Genomic DNA, 22,070 nt, shown 5'->3' with positions numbered 1-22,070 from the left:
TAAAATGAGTAAATTTTTGTTACAAATTATACGAAAAAACTAACACAATAGACATCCATCTTGGAGCACAGATTTGGTCCGCGTAGACAAACATCGAATTTCTACCGCCCACGCATTCTTGAATTTATCTTGTAACCACTTAAGGTTAATTTTACGACCGCGTTATTGACCTTAATAGTTCGTAATTATCTATGCCTAAATAAAATCAAACGGACGAGTAACACCGGTGCGGGTTTGTTAGTCATAATTAAAAAGTTAAGCGGTCTCCAGTCAGTTACGAACAGATTTCATTAAGCGTGTCCAATCGGTAATTATCTGTCTTACTTTCGAAGAAGAGCTTGTTCGATATTAATATATCTTTTAATTTAAAGATCTAGAGATTTGCAAAAGCCGCATAATTTTCGTCTTGACGAGATACTTGACTGATATACGAATACTTAACCCTTCTATTGACACTGCGCTATTAATATTGACAAGCCGTTGAAACTATGACACCTATTACGCCCTATACTAGGGTGACCACATTATAAACATTTTTAAAGGACGAATTATTAATAATACGAAGCACAATAGGTAATTATTGTCTACTATATCCATATTTATTATGTTATAAATACATAATAGCAATTTGGAGGTGACAAATCTAGCGATGTCGTATCAAAATATGTAAGTACCTACAATAGGTACGAGTGTACATGAAATATCATTCATATTAATAAGTGGGTTATTTGAAATATTATTTTCATAAACCACAATCGCATTTCGCTTTGAATGGTTTCATTGGTGAAATCTGTGTTTTAATATTTACAGGACAGGAAATTAGGCTGTACATTTTATTGCAAATTTATACCTACACATAAAATGCCATTAGTTAGATGACTAAGTACTCGATTGTATAAAAAATGTTAAATAATAAAGATCAAATAAGCGAGTACTCTACTCAATAACATAACAATTGACATCTGCATGATAAATGACTCTACTTTAATCAATTCATGAATATTATGAACAAACACGTCTATCTGTGTAACTATTGTCAAACCATTAATATGTACATTCATTTGTGACTACGACAGAGCTAAGTTTAGACACGTCGAAAATAACTTTCAAGTTTTATTTAGGCACATGACTGTTATTTATTCGCTTTAAAGCTTTCTGAAATAAAAAAAAATATTCTGAATATATCTTGAATATTGCCTGATGTGATGTTAATGAAATACACGCACAAATGGCAACTGATGAGGAGGTTTGATTTTCACAGCAACTGAATTTTGTCTCTATTTTTTTTAATGAAAGTAACTAATGCAACCCTTTCAAGTAGGTTGATTAAATGCTTTTGTTAAAAGTGTTTACTTACAACTCCCGCGGTGTACGGGTGTCAAACTAGAGTCCCTAAATTGACTGTCTGATGTATAAAATATTGTTATCTTATCAGTATTTCGTATTCTCCATGAATATTGCACTGAACACTGAACTGCCACATAAAAAAAGACTAGAACGTGCAGTAACCCTTGCCATGACCCAAAAGCCCTTGTCGAGGCGTCTGATTAATAGTGTCTGCACCATGCATATTCCTTTTCTCTTTTGGGTATTAATGGTTTGCTCAAAACCATTAAAAAGGAACAGGGTGATATCTGAGATGTACTCTGAAATATGGCGTGTTATTCAATATGGCCGATAATGAGTAAACTAACTATATTGTATATCGTGTGGGATGTAGCCTTTTCAAGACTTCAAATGCATTTGATATGGCTTATGAATGACTAAAATATATTACTTGCATGTAAACAAACTCCTACCGACAACCCAAAATCCACGAGTGAAAGCAGATTTATTAGTTTAATATCTCATAATTTTGTTGTACGTCGCAGGTTTGTATCAATCAGATATCTAGTGCTACAAAAACTATAGTGCTTTGTAAGGCATTTAAGCCAGGATCTAGTCTGTCACTGTCAATCGCGAATGGCAATTTTTTAACCACCAATTCAGTTCGTAGAGATAAACGGTTTTATTAATAGTCNCTACTTATATCGCCAACCTCGTGTGTTCCCACAGAACACCCCCATGGTTGCTATAAGTAAGTTTATTACCAATAAACCAGAGCCTCGAACAGATTCTTCATTTTTTCATAACCTCACCTTCGTCATCGGATTCCGGTAAACTGATTATTTTCTTTTCCAACCGTCGAATCTTTTTCAGTAGAGGAAGTTTATGTTCTCCTTTCCTTTTTATTTCCATTATTTCGAATATTCAGTACAAAAAACACTCTAAATAACAAATTTTTCACGACCGCAAACGTGACGCCATTAAACACGGAAAACCGAATGAGTTGACAGGTATAGATGGCGTGGTGGGACCTAGGTACGACTGCGTTCAGAAATATTTTATTTTAGCTTTAAAATTGTGTGACGCCAGAGGATGTAAGCCGGGACTACACTAGTTATCTTTCATCATCGAGGACGAGACAACAACGAGCATAATTTAAAATTTAATTAACTAACCCTTTATAAGGCAATGCGATATTAGTCCCACTATATTCATGACCATAATCGATTGTCTTAATTTCCTCCAAAAAATAGATGACTCCGTTAAATGGTTAAAGAATCCATTCATTGAATGGCCCAAACTAAAGAAACTGTTAATTTTAAAAACTATAAAATAACCCAAAATACTTGTATAATTTTCTCGGAAAATTTTGTTCAATAGGCGAGAAATCTTTATGTAGAGTAAGAGCGGTTGTTAAGTTCTAATCTCACGAAACTCGTTAATCTCCTCCTAACGCAGGCATGTAGTACTTAGCACATTATCCGTTCAAGGACTCTATTAACTAGATAATATTAGAGCAATAAATTACTTCGCGAGGTATTAATAAAACGTAGAGTTCAGCAGGTTTAGAACGACCACCTTAATAAAATCACAGCTTAATCTAACTTTAATAATAATTTACAGTAAAATAGACCTTTCAATTTACCGACAGTAAAACAGTAAAAGAAACAACAAAATTTAGTAGGTACCAAGTAAAAAATAACGTGACATGTTGAAACACGATATTTTTTAAAGAAATATTGAAACAATTTTTTTTCTAAGAAAAGCTAGTAAGCACTAAAAGCTTTTTTGTTTGACGGCCTGCGTTGTTTACAACATAATATCCTAATCACTCTACCTGAAATACTGAATAACAAATCACACAATTAAAACTGTGGAAACCAGACGTCTAAAACTATACGGTTCGTAGCATGCCTAGTACAATCGGCAACATAATTTATTACCATAAAAGTTACTACGAGGATTACTTAAATTAATATTTTGTGTGTAACTTTGATAGGTACAAGTTTACTAAACAGCTGTGAATAACAATTCCTCTTTAAGCTGCACATAAATAAAAACACTAAACAATAACACACATATTGTGGATTAGATGTTACTAAATTAAACTTAGACTACTGGTAATAATTACTAAGTACGCACGCAATATCAAGAACGTAATATTTATTACCTAATATAATAGACCTAAGGGTGGATTCGACCAATCAAGAGTAAATATTATCTCTGAATAAATCGTCACTTTTGACATATTTCCCATACTGAAACTGTTAATATGCTAGTTATACCAGAAGTTATTCTCGGATATTAGTTATACCAGAAGTTTGGTCGAATCGGGCCTAAGTGTGAGGTGTACTAATTGAGAATAGCGCAAAACATACTTTAACGATAATGATTTTGACTGTACTTGCTAGCACCGTTTGGCAGGATAATTAATGGTCGGCTTTATTCACCTTGAGATAGAGTCGACATTGTCGGATAATCGCCCTTCGTTCGCGGACAGGCGTCAGTAGGGTTCCCTCCCTTCATAAATCTGGTAGAATAATCGCTCGTATCTTGAAATATTGTTACGTGAAAAGTGAATAAGCTTACAAGTTTGAACAGAAAAAGTCAAACATTTTTGAAGTGCTATATTTTTTTCTATTGTAATTTGAGTAAGGAACCTAAGATACTGCCTCTTTCGTGGAAGACCATTAGTCTATTATTAATTTCAAAATACGTTAGGTGGGCCATAAATTGACAAATGGACCTTCAACCAAAAGATTAATCTTCACCCAAGGCTGAGGCTCTAAACCGCGATTTTCATCTATGTTTTGGAAACTATGACTAATTCTTTCAAGGCTATTTAGATAGTACCTTCTAGGAAAGTAAAGTAGCGAAGACTTTGAATATTCTTTATAACTTCTTGTTGACTTAATTTAGATTGTCCCACATAATCTATATCTATAAAAGCAAACGTCACTGACTCACTCACTCACTCATCACGAAATCTCAGAAACTACAAGTGCTAGTAGTCTCAAATTTGCATGGGGGTTCCTTTTAAAACGGTGCTCACTAAGACGGGATTTTGCAAAACTTAATTTAATTTATGCCCCTTAGGGGTAAGGGGGTAAAACGGGATCCACGCGTACGAAGTCGCGGGCGGCCGCTAGTTTATAATATCAACCTGTTAGATTTAATTTGAGTGTTCAGTAGAGTCCCCTAATCGTACTTCGCCGCTTTTTGTCGACAAATTTTGATTAAAATATGTTATTTCCGGCCGCAGCTGCTGCACTATTGTTTTGTTGACGTTGAAAAATACGTCCTTCGCTACAGACGAGTAACTATGAGCTCTATCTATGGTTTGTTTATTTTTTTATACATGCCTCTAGCGCATTAGGTGTATGACGTGTATTAAGATAACACCTAATTGGGTCAGAGTTATTATTATTTTCATAGAATTCAGAAGAAGGATTATTCCCAGAAATGATTTTTGAAGGAACTAGGACGACTTTTACTCTTCTTTTTTATTTCAGTTCTCTTGCAACTATCACTATAAAACAATTATAATTATGTGTCTGTATGACCTACACGAATAATTTAAGACAATTAAACGTGATAACGTGAAAAGAGTTAGTAACGCTACATTTTTATTGACACCGATCCTGCGGTCTCAGAAAAAGTTCAAAGTACTCGTACCTAATAAATCCATTGGTTGTCAGCTGGATACGAATAACGTGGAACAACAGTTATAAGTGTGGAGATTCGTAATTCGATGCAGTCAAAGAAAATTTATCTTCGAATATCGGATATTTTATTGCTTATTTGGTCCGAACATTTTTTTCCTATTAATCCTTTTTAGAGTTGTTATAATGTTTTATCATACAAAGAGTACAATTTTAATGTGGCTTCATTATCATTGTTATTCCAACGTATAATAAATTATTCGATTTACCTACGACTCTACAAAACATCTATAAAAAAGATAACGTACTGTGGGGATAATAAATTGCATATAATATGTACATTTAAAGTGAAGCTATTAAGCCGACACGCGTAGCGCTACGCAGCGGGCGCGGTCAAAACTAGGTCACCCATTTCTCGCCCAAGCTCGGGACAAAAAGACCAATCAGCCTTCACTTCACTGCTCGTTAAGCTGTTCTCAAACGACACTCTCGACCCTTTTCTTTTAGTCCTCACCAATTAACTATCCCTCTCACACTCCCAACACCCAATGCGCAAGACAGAGATAACCGCAAAATTTTCAAGAAAGCTACGATTGTTAAATGACGCAGTTGCATTACCACCCCTCTTGGGGACGCACTCACTCACTATATTGAAAACTAAAACAAATTCGATATGGTTTGGTACTTAGGTGCGCTTGAGACAAGGCAGTTTATCAAGAAATAATTTTAAACCTACGCGCTTGTAGAACGGATACATTTATATTTTTCTTTTTCCTTTTCGGGTGCGGACGTCCTACCTACCTGTGGATTTGCATATTCGATATAGAGGTGTTTACTGCTGCCCACACCGCTTGCCTTATCGTCCAGCTTTGCATTAAGTATAAACAATGTTACGACCCAAATGGAGAAGTCCATTCATATGGAATGAAAGCAAGCCACATTTATGCCAGCTTCAGTAACACTAGCCAGTAATATCCTCCTATCCTATACGCCGCTTTCCAATCGTCTCCAACGTTTCGTCTTGGACCATAAAATCATTGGCAACTTGTGTGAGTTTGCACAGATGTGTTTAATTTGCTCAGTAAATAGTGGCTACTAAAAGATTTAACATTGCGCAAAGCCGACTGAACACCGTCGTTTGTTTTTTGCTAGACGACAACTTAATTATCATGTAACGACTGTGATATTTAACCTCGTGGTAATAAGGCACGCACTTTAAAATGGTAGCGAACATTTTGTCCATGCTTTTCTAACAATATCGTGACCCTGAGCGTCTTCGTTACTCTCCGTAATTCTGCGTTTACGGCACATTTTCCTCACACTCCGCGAGTGGAATAAGTAAAACGGTCCCCGCAACTAGGTTACTCTGAGTTGGTGCTTTATTGTGTTTACGTGCCACAGATATGAGATATACAGGCCGGGTCAAGGCGTCGGACAGCTTTCGACTGCGCCAGCTATATATGGAACTTGCAGATTTAGCTTCTGTTTGATCGCAAATAGGTACGAATGAATGTGCCTGTCACGAACTTGTTCGATTATGCGACTCGACACCTCAATCCCCACATAATGTTGTCTGATCTACTGAACGCCAGAGTCACGGCGATTTTTTAATTGCTTAATCCGTGCATGTCCTTGTCCGTCCAGCAGCAGCCGAGTGTGATATGCGGCAAACAATGGAGCGAGACGACACGCCACGCGGAAGAGCGTTAAAATGCGTCGTAAAAAGCGCGCGTAGTTTCAATTTTATGACTCGTATTCAATTGGGGCCTGTAAAAAAGCGTTTTATTGGAGTCGCATCCTGGCCGCGAGGTCGCGAGATGCCCAGATAGCTCTAATTAAAAACTCGCTGTGTGCACTCTTGCGAAAGCTACGCCCCTTCCATAGGCCAATTGCGACACTGCATGCCCTTTACTGAAGTGACCAAAATTGTATGTTAATGATACATAAACACTTTTTATTACCAAAATGTATGCTCATATTGAATTTTTCGTTGTTGCAGGTCGAAACAGTGAAACGAACGTTACCCGTGAAGACTTCTTATAAAGAAGACATATACATAAGTGCCATTCTAAACCAGATTACCATAAGAAGTGATAATAGTCTCATCTAGTGATAGTGTAACCGTGATATAGACTTAGGTTAAGGTGCTAACACCGATATTTTTAGTGTTGAACGTGACCAAAAAGAAGCAAAACTGGCTCCGTACAAAGATATAATGAACTCATCAAGTATGAGTTCGACAGTGCCCACGATCAAGTGCGAAGACACTTCGCCGTCGCCGACCGCTGCGCTGGGCGACGGGGACTCCGGGACCTACAACCTGAGCGTGAACGTCAACCTCAGCAGCGCCATGATGAACCTCCTGTCCGCCGAGACCGTCAACTCTACCACCCTAAGGACGCCCGAAATCGTCAACGATGTAATCACCATGACCAATCCCTTGGACCAGTACAATTACAACGATAAAAATTCCAGTCTCAAGGTGAGGCACTGTTTACTTTTTGCTGTTAGTATAATTCGTTAGCCTGAATAACACTTGAATTAGCTACCGCTTAAGTACGAGTAGGTAGGTACTTGGTGCTGAATATGATGATTAATTGAAGGTAACGTGGAGCGTGTCGCAACTGCTGCCATTGCGTCAACAGCCCCTAAAGATCCTGCGGTTTTGACTGCAAACAATCGAAGCAGATTCCCTTGTACTTGGGTCACATAGGCGCCTGCGCAGCTCGCATACACAATGAGTGTTGAGTTGTTGCCAAGTATCCGAGTGGTGCGATCACGTGACCGGTGCTCACTCCCTCGTTATAAACATTGGATAATACCCTCTTGGCGCCGATGCAACGCATGAGGTCATACACCTTAGGTAAACTACTTATTTACACGTAGAAGTGAAGCAGACTCCTTGGCGCCAAAGACTTGATATCAGGTTATCTATATATAGATATCGCGCGGCATGGCAGTTACATTATTTGCTGTGTAGATTATTTTCGCATCGCACTATCATACAGTGAATGAATCTCATTACTCTAACATATGAATGGGCAGAATTCAGAGCGTAACAACAATGGGACAAAGGATTAATTATATCTGATAATAAACATTGTAATGGGCCGCATACAGAATTAATAGATGCTCCTGATATTTCCAGTCATTAATATTTATAAGGATAAGCGCTGTGTAATAATAAAATACTGCAATCAGCAGGTTAAATACGACCGGACATCATGTTTTTCCTTCTTTTTGGTGTAATTAAAATTAATAAAGTAAAATTATGCATTTTAGGACTCATTCGAGTAATATTTTCAATTAAATATCAGAAACATCTTTGATGAAGATCAAATGCAGTTTTTGGTACTTTATTTGAGCAATTTAATTGGTTATAGTCGGTAGTTAAAACAAATAAAATACCGCAGCCAATTTTATGCAATTTAAACATTTCAAAGATCCGCTGCAACAATTAAAACGGACGAGTGTGGTCAAAATTCGTTTTGGGTTGCCACTTATCAGATGCTACAGTCTTTTGTTTCAATGGCTTTGTTTGGGCACGCTTACGGCAGTGACCTGGAAACTGTCCCATTAACTGTGGAGTACCTACCAACTATACAGCGAACTCATTTCCCTTCCCGCAATTATACTCTGTTGACCAATCGACAACTACGAGCAAATCTATTTTGATCTTGATTAATTCCATAAAAAATACACGGACGGCATAAAATATAGTGAAGCTTTGTCCGTAATTATGCAGTTTCTCTATAATGCACCAGTTATTATTCCTCAACTCCTTATCCAAACATACTTAGGTACCTAGTAAGTTAGATTTTTTTAAGACAAGCAATAATAATCCACTGTCTGGCAGGTAGAAACTTCCTAATTACATTTAGCATGCCCTGGAAATTCATGAGGAATTGAGCTGGAAGAAATTAGTGGCCTCTATCCACTTTTCTTTTGGTCAAATTCAGTGAATCAACGACAAAGTATAGACATGTAAAAGTTTAAAACTAAAGGATCCACTTACCATTTCAGGGTGCAAGCGGCAATGACTCCAACTCTTCCATGTCCAACGGTTCTTCAGCCACCTCGCCTGCATCAGGAACCCCACAAAGCATACAAAAGGTGAGATAATTCTTCTTCTTCTTCTTCTTTTGTTGATGGCTCATCACCATGGCTTGTGGTTTTTCGCCACTGTGGGCACATTGTTCCGCAACAATTTCTTTTTTTTTTAGATAACAGAGGTAAAGGTTATGATAAACGTAAGGTGTGTGTTGTTTACTGTACTTTGAAACTTCTGATATGATAAGAAGACTATTAACAGGTACCCCTCTTAGTGCATTCCAATAAAATATTTAAGAAATGTATGGTGAATTTCACATTCTATACCACAATAATAAAAACCTCTAAGTCTCTACACAAGATTGACGGCTTTTAAAACCGTTTCAACGACTTGTTTTCCTGAATAAAATATGCAAAACATAATTGGGATGATTTGATGTTCCTAAATAGATTGGTTATCAGCCAAGTAATAAATTAAGAAGTCAAATCGAAATAAGTTTTCTGTTGTGACTCTACGCAGTTAAGGCGTGATTCTGCTAATTTATGGGTATAATTCAGTTAGTTAATAAACCGCGGGTAATCAATAAATATTCATTAGAATGTTTAGCCGCAAACTGGGGCAGTGGGTATTATGAGTCTGTTTAGTGGGATTTTTATAAAATTAATTGAAAACTTTATTGTAGTTTTATTAAGTGACTACGTGACTTTTAGCATGTATGTAACATGTAGTATCAGGATATGTACTATACATTATTATATTCTAATGAGGGAAAGGTGGTAAAATCCCTATAGGATTATTTTATATTAATTAATTTATTTTGTTCTAATCATGGTATGGGTACACTAATGTCAAGGAAACATTTCCTGTTAAATATTTCTTTCTACCCATTAAACAGTATAATGCTTTGTTTTTTACTCTGTAACAAGCGCTCCTTATCCAATTTGTTTTTCCGCGAGTTAACCAGTGATTAAACAAAGCATGAATCAATTGATTGAATGCTGACATTTTTTCTGGGGTAATTACAGTTAATGCTCTGCCAATCTAATGTGAAGCCATTGAATGAGATTTCCATTTACATTTATTTAAATTATGCACATTTATGATGAATATAGTAGACCTTTGCCTACATTGCGAGATGAACAATAGGCGGACGCTAGTAATGTGAGAAAAATATTGCATTATAATATGGAAGGCGGGTTCTGCAACTACAGGTTAAGTCTGGGTTATCTAACCTTTAACTTCCTGTGAACTGGATATGACTAGAATTTATTAATCTAAAATGTTAGAATTTTATGTAAATCAGATCCTTCAGATGCGTTAGTTTTGAACTGTTGGATTTTTACCGTCTTGACCGGCTAACACTCGTATTCACAAACCATGCTTGCTTAAATGAAGCAGCAAATCGAACGCACAACATTGAATAGAGCTCTGTGATTGGTTTGTGTGTCACCCTGTGAGTTCACGCGCACTGTGAGACCTCATAGTAATGTTTGTGAATAGGTACGGGCGTAATTCGTAGTGTATTGTCGATGATACTGAATAAACATTTTTTCTTTCTTTCTTTCTTTAATTCTTCTCCTGAGCTTTGAGCTACATTTTGCGATAGTTGCTTTGGTTGCAATTTAAGAACTACTTAGGTACCTAATTGAAAAATATTTACACTATAAAAATTCATCACTTAAACTGCGTAGATATCTGTAGCAGAAGTGGTAACAGTTGAATAAGCAGATCATCATAAATGGATTCACAATGGAATGGTTTCTTATTTTTTACATCTTCAATCGCCATTTGTATGATTATAGCTATTAATGCAATTTAAATCGATTTAATAGTACCTACTTACATAAATCTACTTAGTCAATTATAGAATGCTAATGATTTAATAGTAAAATAATTACATTCTCACGTTTATAATACTAGGAAAAGAAATAAGTTACGTTTTTGTTTGTTGCCTTAGATTTTTTGTGTTGTTAATTAAATTACCTACTATGTAGAGTTCATTAATCATTTCTCAATCGGACCATAAAATTGCATTTTTGAGATGTAATTAAAAATGATATTATTATAGTAAGCTACACTGTTCAATGAATAATAATAAAGATTTGAACCCAACCTTGACGGGAACACTCAATCAATAGTGACCGTGAATTGTTGGTAAAACAATAAAAAATCTTAGCCATGATCGGTACTTTATAATTATTGTAATTCTTCTCTATACCTGGTTCAAGGTAGATGCATATAAACACATCAATCTTAATTATAGTTATCTTAATCAATAGTAAGTGTTGAGCTTGAGCCTACGCGTGATCCGAACCGTCAATGTAAATAAATATAAATTGAGATCTAAGCGGAAGTATGTAGGCAGATGATGCGTAGATGAATGAAAGGACGTTACTGGAATACTACATTATATTATGGACGTAGGAAATAGAAGTTGTAGCTCAGTAAGGTACTCCGGAAAATAAAGGTAGAGACGCGTGATGGATGGAAATTGCTATGAATATTCTAGGTTTAAGGGCACAAAAACATATTAAGTAGGTATATTCTCGTTTTTGTCCTAGCCCTCGATCAAAATTTACAAGATAATATTATGACTTTGGGCATTACTTTCATACTTTTGAGCTTTTCATCTAATAGGTACTCTGGAGTAGAAAACTGTAATGAGTTTACTTAATCATTAACTACAGGCTCATGCAATATCACGTCAGTCATGCAATAAAATTAAATGTTAAGTATAAGTAGCTGCTATATTTCGCAATCGCAACTCATTCGGGACTGGACATTTGTTGAGGTCTTACATCGTATGCCTACACATGACCCTCTAATCTGGTCTTGAGCTTAGACGACCCACCTGCATAGGATAGCTCTATTTTGTAGTACATACTAAGCCTGAGTTGCGTTGCACCATCTTACTTTAACAGTAACTAAGTATAACAATAACAGGCGTTTTATGTATGGAGTCTGACAGACTTTTGACGTTTGCTAAAGTTAAAGTAAGATGGTGCAACGCAGCCTAAATCTGTGATGATAACTAAAGAATTGTAATAAACCTTTGTTTGTCACCTGTCATCCGCTTTGCAATGTAGGGAAGTCGAACCTTAATATTTTCGAACTCCTCCTAAGTTCTTCTGATTAATTTCGTTGCGGGTCCAATGACAGTTTAACTTTCCCCCGGGACAAACTTGACCTTCATTGATTGGGTTTGTATGGCGGTCAAGCTGTAGATCCTGGCTACACAGGAGTTGTAGTGGTGGGAACGAGAGGTGGGAAAAACTAAATAGTTGTGTCATTGTTGCAGACATGCTCGGACCTCATACGAGCAGGCTTGAAGATCTCCATCGAGTCGAAGCGCAAGATGTCGGGCAGCGACACCGACGGCGGCTTCAAGCGGCTGAAGAAGGAGGAGAGTGACGACGACTACGACAGCAGTCATACCCAGACGACCAAATCTGATGGGGTTAGTTAACCACGATATTTTAACCAATTACAAAGGAATAGGTTTTTGATTCAGAAGAGAATAGTCTCAGGGAACTGCCATTCAACAAGTTCAACTAAAAAGCAATAAAATTATTCATCCGTCCACCCTACACATCATCATTTCAGCCATAGGATGTCCACTGCTGAAAATAGGTCTCCCCAATGATTTCCATATTGACCGGTTGGCAGCGGGCTGCATCCAGCGCCTTCCTGCTACCTTCATCTATCGAAGGGTCAGTTTAGCAGACCATAATTAAAAAGTTCGTGGCATCTCCCATTTTCCCCCATTCGAGATGGGATGAAGAAGATGAGAAATGCCCAAAATCCGTCCTACACAATTAATTGTAGTTTTCAATAGCTAAACTTCAATGCATCAGTAAGGGACTGACTGATATTTACGCAAATATTACACGCAAGTTTAAAAATACTAAATTGAGAAAGAGAAAATTAGAATGTAAAAGCGTTGCTTAAAAACATAACCCTCTTTCTGGCGCAGTCGGGTAAATAGAAGTAGGTAGGTAAGCACCAACAATTTTAGGATAAACTTGATTTTTTTTCTTATTCGCGTGTTAGGTAAGTCTTTCATTTGGACAAGACAATCCGTAATATTTCATACATTGAATAACTCGAAACAAGCACAGTACCTACTGTATGTAGACCGTGTATTACCTAATAGGTATGTGTTTATCTGGCATGATAATTACATACAAATTAATGAGACACTAGGTACAAGTAATTTCATAAGCCGGATGATACACTCAAGTTGAAAAGGGTGAATCAGTTACAAGTTAATTAAAATACATAATAATATTCCTTTACGAGAAGTGTTCGCCTCTGACCGAACGTGGTCAACGAGGATGATTGTAGCTTCTAATTCACAATTCTAGTAATTATTATTCATAATAGTTCTAGTTGGTATTGTTTTCTCACGCTGTTTTCATTCAAAGAATAACTAGCAATTGAGAAATATGAATGAATTTATTTTTTCCCCTTTTTATCCCCGTCGACCACTGAACTGTTATGGTGAGCCAACTCCTAACAAAACAAGCATTTTGATTTAGCTTGGTAGAAGGGGTTAAAGGTAACATTAGTAATTTGTGCTCTATTTATTTAAAAAAATAAAATAGTCATCTGGTGCAATGTTTAAATGACGCAAATGGCAGTAATTCATCATAACTTACGCAAAAGAAAGTCCATGGTGTGAGTTAAGCATAGATACGAGTACCTACTAGTTAGGTAAGAAGACCGTGCTTTCAACAAAATGCCGCCTGTGCAGTGCAATAAAGAGTGCAATACACGCATGTCAAAGTCAAAGTCAAAGTCAAAATTTCTTTATTTGTTTAGACTAATAAATAGTTCTTACAAATCGTCATATGCTCTTAAGGAGCCTCTACATGTCTCATAATCTTTTTACCCTACCAGCGCTTCGAGACCAACATTTGGCAAGTGCTGAGAAGAAGCGCCGCAACAAACTCAGTCACCTCAGTTCTTCATGTCATGTACAGTTAAATTGCACCATCATCAAGTGCAAAGATATTTGCAACTGTAAACTCCGTCCAGGAACCCTTGCATAGATTGCCAGCCGTATCTAAACTAGCTTTTACCGCGACTGCCCTTGCATTTTAATACAACGGCATCATTGAAGTTTTATGAGGTTACTAAGAAGGCATCGCGAATGCGCGCCACCGGTCGTGACTGAACTCCCCGATTTTGAAAGTAATATGAATATGACAATGAGAAATTATCCAGTGGTTACGAATAACAATCGGCAGGATGCGATATCCTCTTCCAATTTACATTTCCGTGGTTTAGAACTGTTTAATTGATTGAATTAAATCAAGCATTTATGAATGGAACAGAAAGTCCGGTAACATGTTCTTTCCCAAACGATTAAACATGGGAGTTTGCAGATGCAAACAAGTGACACTTGGTAGATCTAGGTAAAAGCCAATCTATTGCCAGTAAGGATTTCCTATTAGCAAATACCAAGGATACAAAGCATTTGAGAACCGCCCCCTTCCTACCCCTCTTGGGTTCGTTGGATCTTTACATTTTTCTGGCCAAAAAGTTCTGGAAAAGCAATTACCTACATCTAAACATTACCGGATGATGAAACGTGTAATTTCTCCGAGACCTTTATCTTATTCTGTATCAAATTACTAAACGATTTTATTCTTATTTATTCCAGTTGACACCAGAAGACGAAGAGCGTAGGCGGAGGAGAAGAGAACGGAACAAAATAGCCGCGACCAAATGCAGGATGAAGAAGCGGGAACGAACTGTCAACTTGGTGACAGAGAGCGAGGTGCTGGAGAACCAGAATATAGACTTGAAGGCGCAGCTAAAGGTAAGGAGCAATTAACAATGTTATAAAAAAGTTCTTTGCGTTTAGGTCTGGATATAACGGTAGAAGAAATTTAAAGCTGCCTGCAAATGCAAATATTTTTTGTCCTTCATCAGCAAATGAATAGGCCTATGTACAGTCGCAGAATGAAAAGGTTCGTCACCTTAGTGTCGGTTTTCGCTTGCACTAGGTCTAAGTACTGTAAGAGTCAAACCTGCCAACATAACAGTGCAAGAAACAGTGCTGCTAACATTTAAATAAATATGACGTTTGCTAACAAATAAGGTTTTGCTTGTTTATTTTTCTATCCCATCAGTGCAATGCAATGATGACATTGACCAATTTGACAATAGTTTTTTTTATTTAATAGAAATAATAATGGCAGGTTGAACCAACAAGAAGGTTTTAGTTTATCAATCATAATCATCTTCTTGACAAGATAAATCGTCAAACAACTTTGATCTGAATAATTTTGAACTTTACTGACGAACAGTTAAAGATTATTTTCTCTACTCGAGATTATTCTGTAACATAGTTTCAAAAGGTAATATTATGTGCTCGCGATTCGTTGAAGGAATCAATTTGAAAACTGACGAACCTTTTCATTCCGTGACTGTACTATGTACCATGCATGAAAGAAAGAAAGAAAAATATTTTATTTAGTACTAGCTTTCCGCCCGCGGCTTCGCCCGCGTGGAATTTTGTCTGTCACAGAAAAACTTTATCGCGCGCGTCCCTGTTTCAAAAACCGGGATAAAAACTATCCTATGTTCTTTCCCGGGACTCAAACTATCTCTATGCCAAATTTCATCAAAATCGGTTGCGAGGTTTAAGCGGGAAAGCGTAACAGACAGACAGACAGACAGACAGACAGACAGACAGACAGACAGAGTTACTTTCGCATTTATAATATTAGTTGGGATCATGCATGTCACCCTGTCTAATTATAAGAGTTAATAGAAATGTAATCTTAAAGGTAAAACTTTAACAACATCGTTCTTCAGTCTTATCATGATGCAATGACGTCTTACAAGCACAGAGCCATTGAAAAACTCATTAACAGTAATGGGCTGAGAATGTCTTTTATAATTACTATTTATCGTAATCTCTCAACGTGACACGAAAATCGCATTTAAGTATTTTTGGACGTTTCGAGGATAATTTCGTTCAACTGCTAATTAGCAGTTGAACGAAAACGTTAGCTTAACTAGTTAATCAATAAGGAAATGCTAATGAGGATAAGGTTAATCATTTGGAAATATCTACAAAATAATGTTTTAAATTAAAATTATTCGGATGAAAAATGAAGGAAAATGTCCATTACAAAACTAACCTACCATAGATAATATTATGAACACTTACATTATTTTTTCCAGGACTTGGAAGTACAAAGGCGGCAGTTGATGGACATGCTATCAATGCACAAGGCGTCTTGCAACAAAGAGAACAACTCCACCACACGGCAGTCGCCGCTCACATCTTACAACTTACCAGGGACGTATGAGTCGCCGACCACTTACCCAGCCTCTGTCGAGACGTCTCCATACATCAGGCCCGAGTCAGCAAACATCCTCGCTTCCAGCTACACCTGCGGGGTCCCATTCAACAACGACTCGTCCATCGACACAGTCTCTTCCTTAGACACCATCTACATCCAACCGCAAATCGTCGATGTAGACTACAACAGGCCCGACAGCGTCCTCAGTCTTCCTCCCAACTCAGACGCAGGCTACGCCACAACCGACGGCTTCATTCCCAAATCTACCAACCTTCTTGTCCCGATTGACCCGGATCAAGAGTATTACGACCCTGAAATCAACTACAATCTTCCTTCTCAACAGTGCCATACCTACCCTGGCACTCTCACCGATTCACAGAGCAAAATCAACAATGGCCTCAACGATGGATGCCTTGTCTAGCTGGAAGTCAACATCCATTCATGTTTTGTCGGGTCCAAAATTTATTTTTGACATGTATACGTATATTTTAAGCTTCGGAGTTAAAATTAATTCGAAATAGAGTATCACCGTTGACAACTTTACTTTTTATATCTCAAAAGAATCGTGGGAAAGCAGTTCAGGATTTATAAATACCTTGGTTATTGTATCTACATTTAAAATTGAAATAGATGTGCCAGAAAGATGTGAGGCGGGGAATTTATTTCGAAACGAAAACGTATGTCTACTGTGTAGAACAACAACATAGGTTAATGTGGTTGGTGCCTGTCCTGTATCACATAAATTAGGTGCTAGTGTTGAAAACTATTTTCACAAAGTTAATAGGTAGGTACTGCATACAAATTTTAATGAGCGGGAAACTTCCAACAATAATAGTTCCGACATCATATTTTAGTTTATGTATTTATTTCTCGATATTTTGTTAATTTTTAAATTGTGTTGTGAAATAATTTCGAGTCAGTGTCTCGTAGGTAACACTCAACTGTGAAACAGTCCGGTAAGTAGGTATTTCACATAATATTTTAGTCTTTTAACATTTAACCTAAATTACCAGATTCGTTTTATGTTTTAAGTTCTATAATTTTGCTTTGATCTGTACATATTATTTATTTGAGATCTAAGATCTGATTTTTGTTGATGGTGCAATGGTTGATAATATTCAAGTTAAGTTTAGTTGAGATTAAGCAGAAGAAAATTATTTTATTTTATAATACGCTAACGTTTTACGTAACGAATGAAATGACTTAATAATATTCTAAACATTTAAATAATACATCACATAATAAACTTGCAGTACAATAATACAGTACCTCCTGTTGAAATTCCGATAATATATTTTATGTTACAGAAATATATACAGACGATTTAATATGTATAGATACATTATATAGTTGTAAGACGCTTTAACTCATAGTAAGTCGTGATATAATTTAGAAGTTAGTTATTATGATTATGGCCACATTACATAATTGTTATAAATATGTGTTTATTTGTATCATGAGTACTCATATACGGGGACACATATTACTTATTTTATGAAAGAAATGTATAAGAAGTATAAATGATTCTTTGAGCGTAACGTAATGAGTGAATAATATACGATTGTTAAATGATAATGTGTAATTTATGAATCGCTTGTATAATTTATGTATCCCGGTATAAATGTATGTAAATATAGATATGTAGCGAGTAAAATAATGTTTAGAAATAGATATCGAAAACTAACTGTGCGCGCCGAATGCGATTTACTTCCATTACAAAAAGTGCCTCTTTCATTCACACAAGATATTTACATACTAACTATGTATTACATTTATATTTTGTAAGAATTTTAGCTGCAAAGGTGCGTTGCCCGAGCTATAGAAATAAATAACTTGGATGAAATATATAAAAATTAATATAAGCCTAAATATAAAATACAATACTTGTTTAATGTGCCTAAATGTAGGTAATGCTACTTTTAAATGGGATTTATAAGCTACATTTAATCACAAATGAACACAGTTTCAGATTCATACAATATTATGTTACATTTTTTTCATTTTACGATAATTATTGTTATTGAGTAACTACATTTTATTTTATGTAGAGAAATGTAGGCATGTTACTAATAAATATAAAGCTATGTCCAGTAGGGTGTCCCGAAATATCTTTTTTTATATTTTCGCTACACAAGACCCCTCAAAAGTTGCGTCATAAGATGTAGATTACCGTAAAAATAATTAAAAAAATATAAAATTATGTCTCAAGGGCTCTACCGGCATTTTTATGTCTCAAAAAATCACTTAATCAGCCCTTCACTGTTGGTCATCTATTATATTTTTTTCACAATTATTTAATTTTATTTTGTAATAACAGTGGCAGTTAAACCCTAAGATATGATTTGCAGGCAATGACAGACTGTTTCCAGTGAGGAATAGGTTTGGTTCGAACTAGCAGAATTCATATTTTGACTTGTTTTTCTCAAATTTTCTACTCCTTCGGCGAGACTGTTGGTATTATTTTTGTTGAGGTTTTATTGCAGTAAGGTATCGCACCGCACTTTTTTATTATAATATTACATACTTTTAGCATAAATTTAACAAAAATTTAGCAATTTATGGTGGTAGTATACTTTTTGATTTTTTTCAGGTAAAAACTACCTAGCCAAAAATCTTTATAATATTATATTTAAACAGAATACTAATTGACATGTTAAATAGTTTTAGCATACTATTAAATATAAATAACATTTATGTACGTTACATACACTTTCTAGCTGAAGTTTTTGTTGTCTACGCAGTTTTTTATCAATGGTGAACTTCAACGGAAGTAAAAATATATTTTTAGTTNAAGATGACGGATATCTCATAAAATTTAATGCTTATCGTAATCTATATGTCAAAACGCAACTTTTGATACCTCTTGCGTAACCGTAGCTCAAAAAAAAATTTTTCCCATACAACGACGGGACACCCTAATGTCCAGTGCCTATTATGGGGATTTCAATGATATAAATTGTTTCATTCGACGTAGTTTTCAGTAAAAATAGTTTTTTAATATTGTTTTTGACGATAACAACCAGTGATTATTTGTAGCTTATGTAAATGTACTAAAGTTATGGCAAACGTTGCAAGCTTTATGTTTACGACTTATTCCAGCATAATTTTTTACATTGAAATATTGCGAGTGATTAAATAATATAAGCGTAAGATAGTTTGCCTAACTTTATAAGATGACGTTATTGATCAGTGCCTTCTGCGTACCAGATCCTAGTCTATGACGACTGCCCGAGCAGTGTGCGAGTCTTGAATGAGCATTTATTTTTTATTGTTGGTAAATTATTGTGATAAAAGATAAAATATATAGCAACAAGTTCTTGTTAAACATGAACTTTAATATTGTTTACCAAAAAACGCAAAGAATTTCAAAACATATTGTGTATCTACATGACAAAATTCTTCTTTCTTACTTTAGTGTGGTTCTTAAGGTTCGCTTTGTGTGTTATATGCCTTCGCAGTACTCTTAAAATAAGATTAACTACTGAAGGCATGGGTTCGTGTAATATATTGGTAGTTCCGTCGATGTTCAGGTATACAATTAATTTCAAAACTAATGAGGATCAGTACTGTTGTAGAAAATTCAATAAAACTAGTATCTACGTTAATCTTTAAGACATAAGAAAGATATATCTTTTTGAATTATCCAAATCGGACCATTACTTACGAAGATATTAAGTAATAAACATAGGCCGTTTTTGCCGCTAAAAGTCAACGTGCGCAAGGCCGCGTGACGTCATTATATCCGAATCGAGCGCAGCCGGCGTACTAATGGGATGGAAAATATTTTTTTCCGGCTAAACTATCAGTTTTAGAAAAAAACTTTTAATAACATTTATTCTTCAAAATAAAGTAACCTATCGACCAGTAATTTTTAAAAATAAAAAGTCATAACCAGTTTCTAGGGCTGGGGGGAGGGGCTAGCCTTACCCAGCTTATGGCCTGGGGGAGGGGGGGGGGGTCAAGTCATACCCAGTTTCTGGCATTTCTGGCATGGGGGGGGGGGTGTCATACCCAGCTTCTGGCCGAAGGGGAGTCATATCCAGCTTATGCTTATGGCCTGGGGGTAGGGGCAAGCCTTACCTAGCTTCTGGCCTGGGGGGAGGGGGAGGGGTCAAGTCATACCCAGTTTCGGGCCGGGAGGGGGGGGGGGGGGGGGGGTAAATCATACCCAACTTCTGGCCGAGGGGGAAGTCATGCCCAGCTTATGACCTGGGGAGAGGAGAGGGGCGGGGTAGTCATACCCAGCTTCTAGGCTAAGATTAAATAGATTTTCAGCACGGAGCGGCTGTCCTTTCCTGCAGCAGCTGGCCCGCCCATGGGAACGGCGAATAGATAGGTAGGTGCGTAGGTTTAACTCAGAAAAACTAAATAACAGGTAGGTATTATTAAGTTTACATCGAAATGATTTTCATAGCAATGTCTTATTGTTAGAAGTTATACCTTATTGTTAGAAGTAAATAAATTAATACTTATACATTTTTATATTTTACTTGGAAGAAGATATGACTCTAACAACACTTATGTACACTTTATTTGAATAAATCGCCAAATATACCACCGCGGAGACCCCAATCGCGTCTCTGCGTGCCATTGAATCGTATGAGCGTATGGATTTTTTGCGTTATTTTTCACAATTTCTATTTTTAAAAATTACCTATCGATAGCTTACTTTATTCTGATGAATAAATGTCATTACAAGTTTTTCTCTAAAACTGATAATTTGGCTAGAAAAAAATATTTTCTATCCACGCAGTACGCCGGCAGCGTTCGGATCGGATATAATGACGTCATCGTCCCCGTGCCGGGCGGTCAGTGAACTTTTTTAGTAATTTGGCCATAACTTCGTCAATTTTTGTCGTAGAACAAAAATTTTTGCACTGTGTATTAAGGATTTCTTAGCCCTATAAATCTGCATTCACAGCTAAAAATCGAAATGATCCTCATTAAAATTGTCGAAGACTTTTCAAAAAATGTTGCACCAAGCTTCTGTGATAAATGTGATACTAAATTTTAACCTATTCAGAGCTTTGATCTAAATTTCTATATTCTATAAAAATATCACCAATAATAATGAATCAAGTTTTTTTGAACAAGTCTGTATATTTGCCAGAACATTACATTATCTGTGGTGTCAAATTGTTTTGTACCCAGAACCGTGAACGTCTTATTAAATATATTCCCCGCGCTTTTGTGAAAACTCAATCTGATTCCAGTGAGACAGAGATCTTTTTCATCCTGTGCAATATTTTAAAACTACGCCTTTGATTAAAAATCAACTTTAAATTTATCCAGTTACGAACTATTTTTAAGCCGTAATCGTCTACTTGCTTTCGTATATTGCAGCTTATTTGTTATGTAAGGTGTCAGTATGCATCTAAAATAGGAATGCGAACGTGTTGAACTTATTCTAGACTATCTACTTAATTCATGTCTATACTTCCAAAATTAGCGTTAGCCGCGATAGTACATTACTATTGCATATTTGGTTGTAAGCTACATTTAGTATTATGTATTACTGTTTGTTTCATATTGTTCGCTTGTTCTCAACCAGTCACACTAACGTGTAACACTGTAACTCGTTGGATAAAAAATCTTTATTTTTACTTACCTTCCCAACGGTTCACACATCATTAAAAGGTACATTTAATGCAGCGGTGCAGTAAACAAAATAAGATCAAAATACTTAATTTATAAGGCTTTTTGTCAGAAAAT

General features: G+C 36.1%; 1 protein-coding gene across 1 annotated transcript in view; it reads left to right on the top strand.

Annotated features, from left to right (window-relative positions):
• The window catches only part of Atf3 (Activating transcription factor 3), a 52,793-nt gene extending 34,699 nt beyond the window's left edge, over positions 1-18,094 (top strand). Inside the window, exons 2-6 of the mRNA XM_028300660.1 lie at positions 6,988-7,470; positions 9,012-9,101; positions 12,338-12,496; positions 14,705-14,863; positions 16,237-18,094. Of these exons, the coding sequence (XP_028156461.1) occupies positions 7,204-7,470; positions 9,012-9,101; positions 12,338-12,496; positions 14,705-14,863; positions 16,237-16,779 (1,218 nt within the window). The 5' untranslated portion in view covers positions 6,988-7,203 and the 3' untranslated portion in view covers positions 16,780-18,094. The remainder of the gene's footprint in view (positions 1-6,987; positions 7,471-9,011; positions 9,102-12,337; positions 12,497-14,704; positions 14,864-16,236) is intronic.
• The last annotated feature ends 3,976 nt before the right edge of the window (positions 18,095-22,070 follow it).

The sequence above is a fragment of the Ostrinia furnacalis genome, unplaced genomic scaffold (genome assembly GCF_004193835.3).
Source record: "Ostrinia furnacalis isolate ACB-3 unplaced genomic scaffold, ASM419383v2 OfSCF0780, whole genome shotgun sequence".
NCBI lineage: Eukaryota > Metazoa > Arthropoda > Insecta > Lepidoptera > Crambidae > Ostrinia > Ostrinia furnacalis.
Note: the sequence above shows the minus strand (reverse complement) of the source record. Positions and strands in the feature narration are given on the sequence as shown.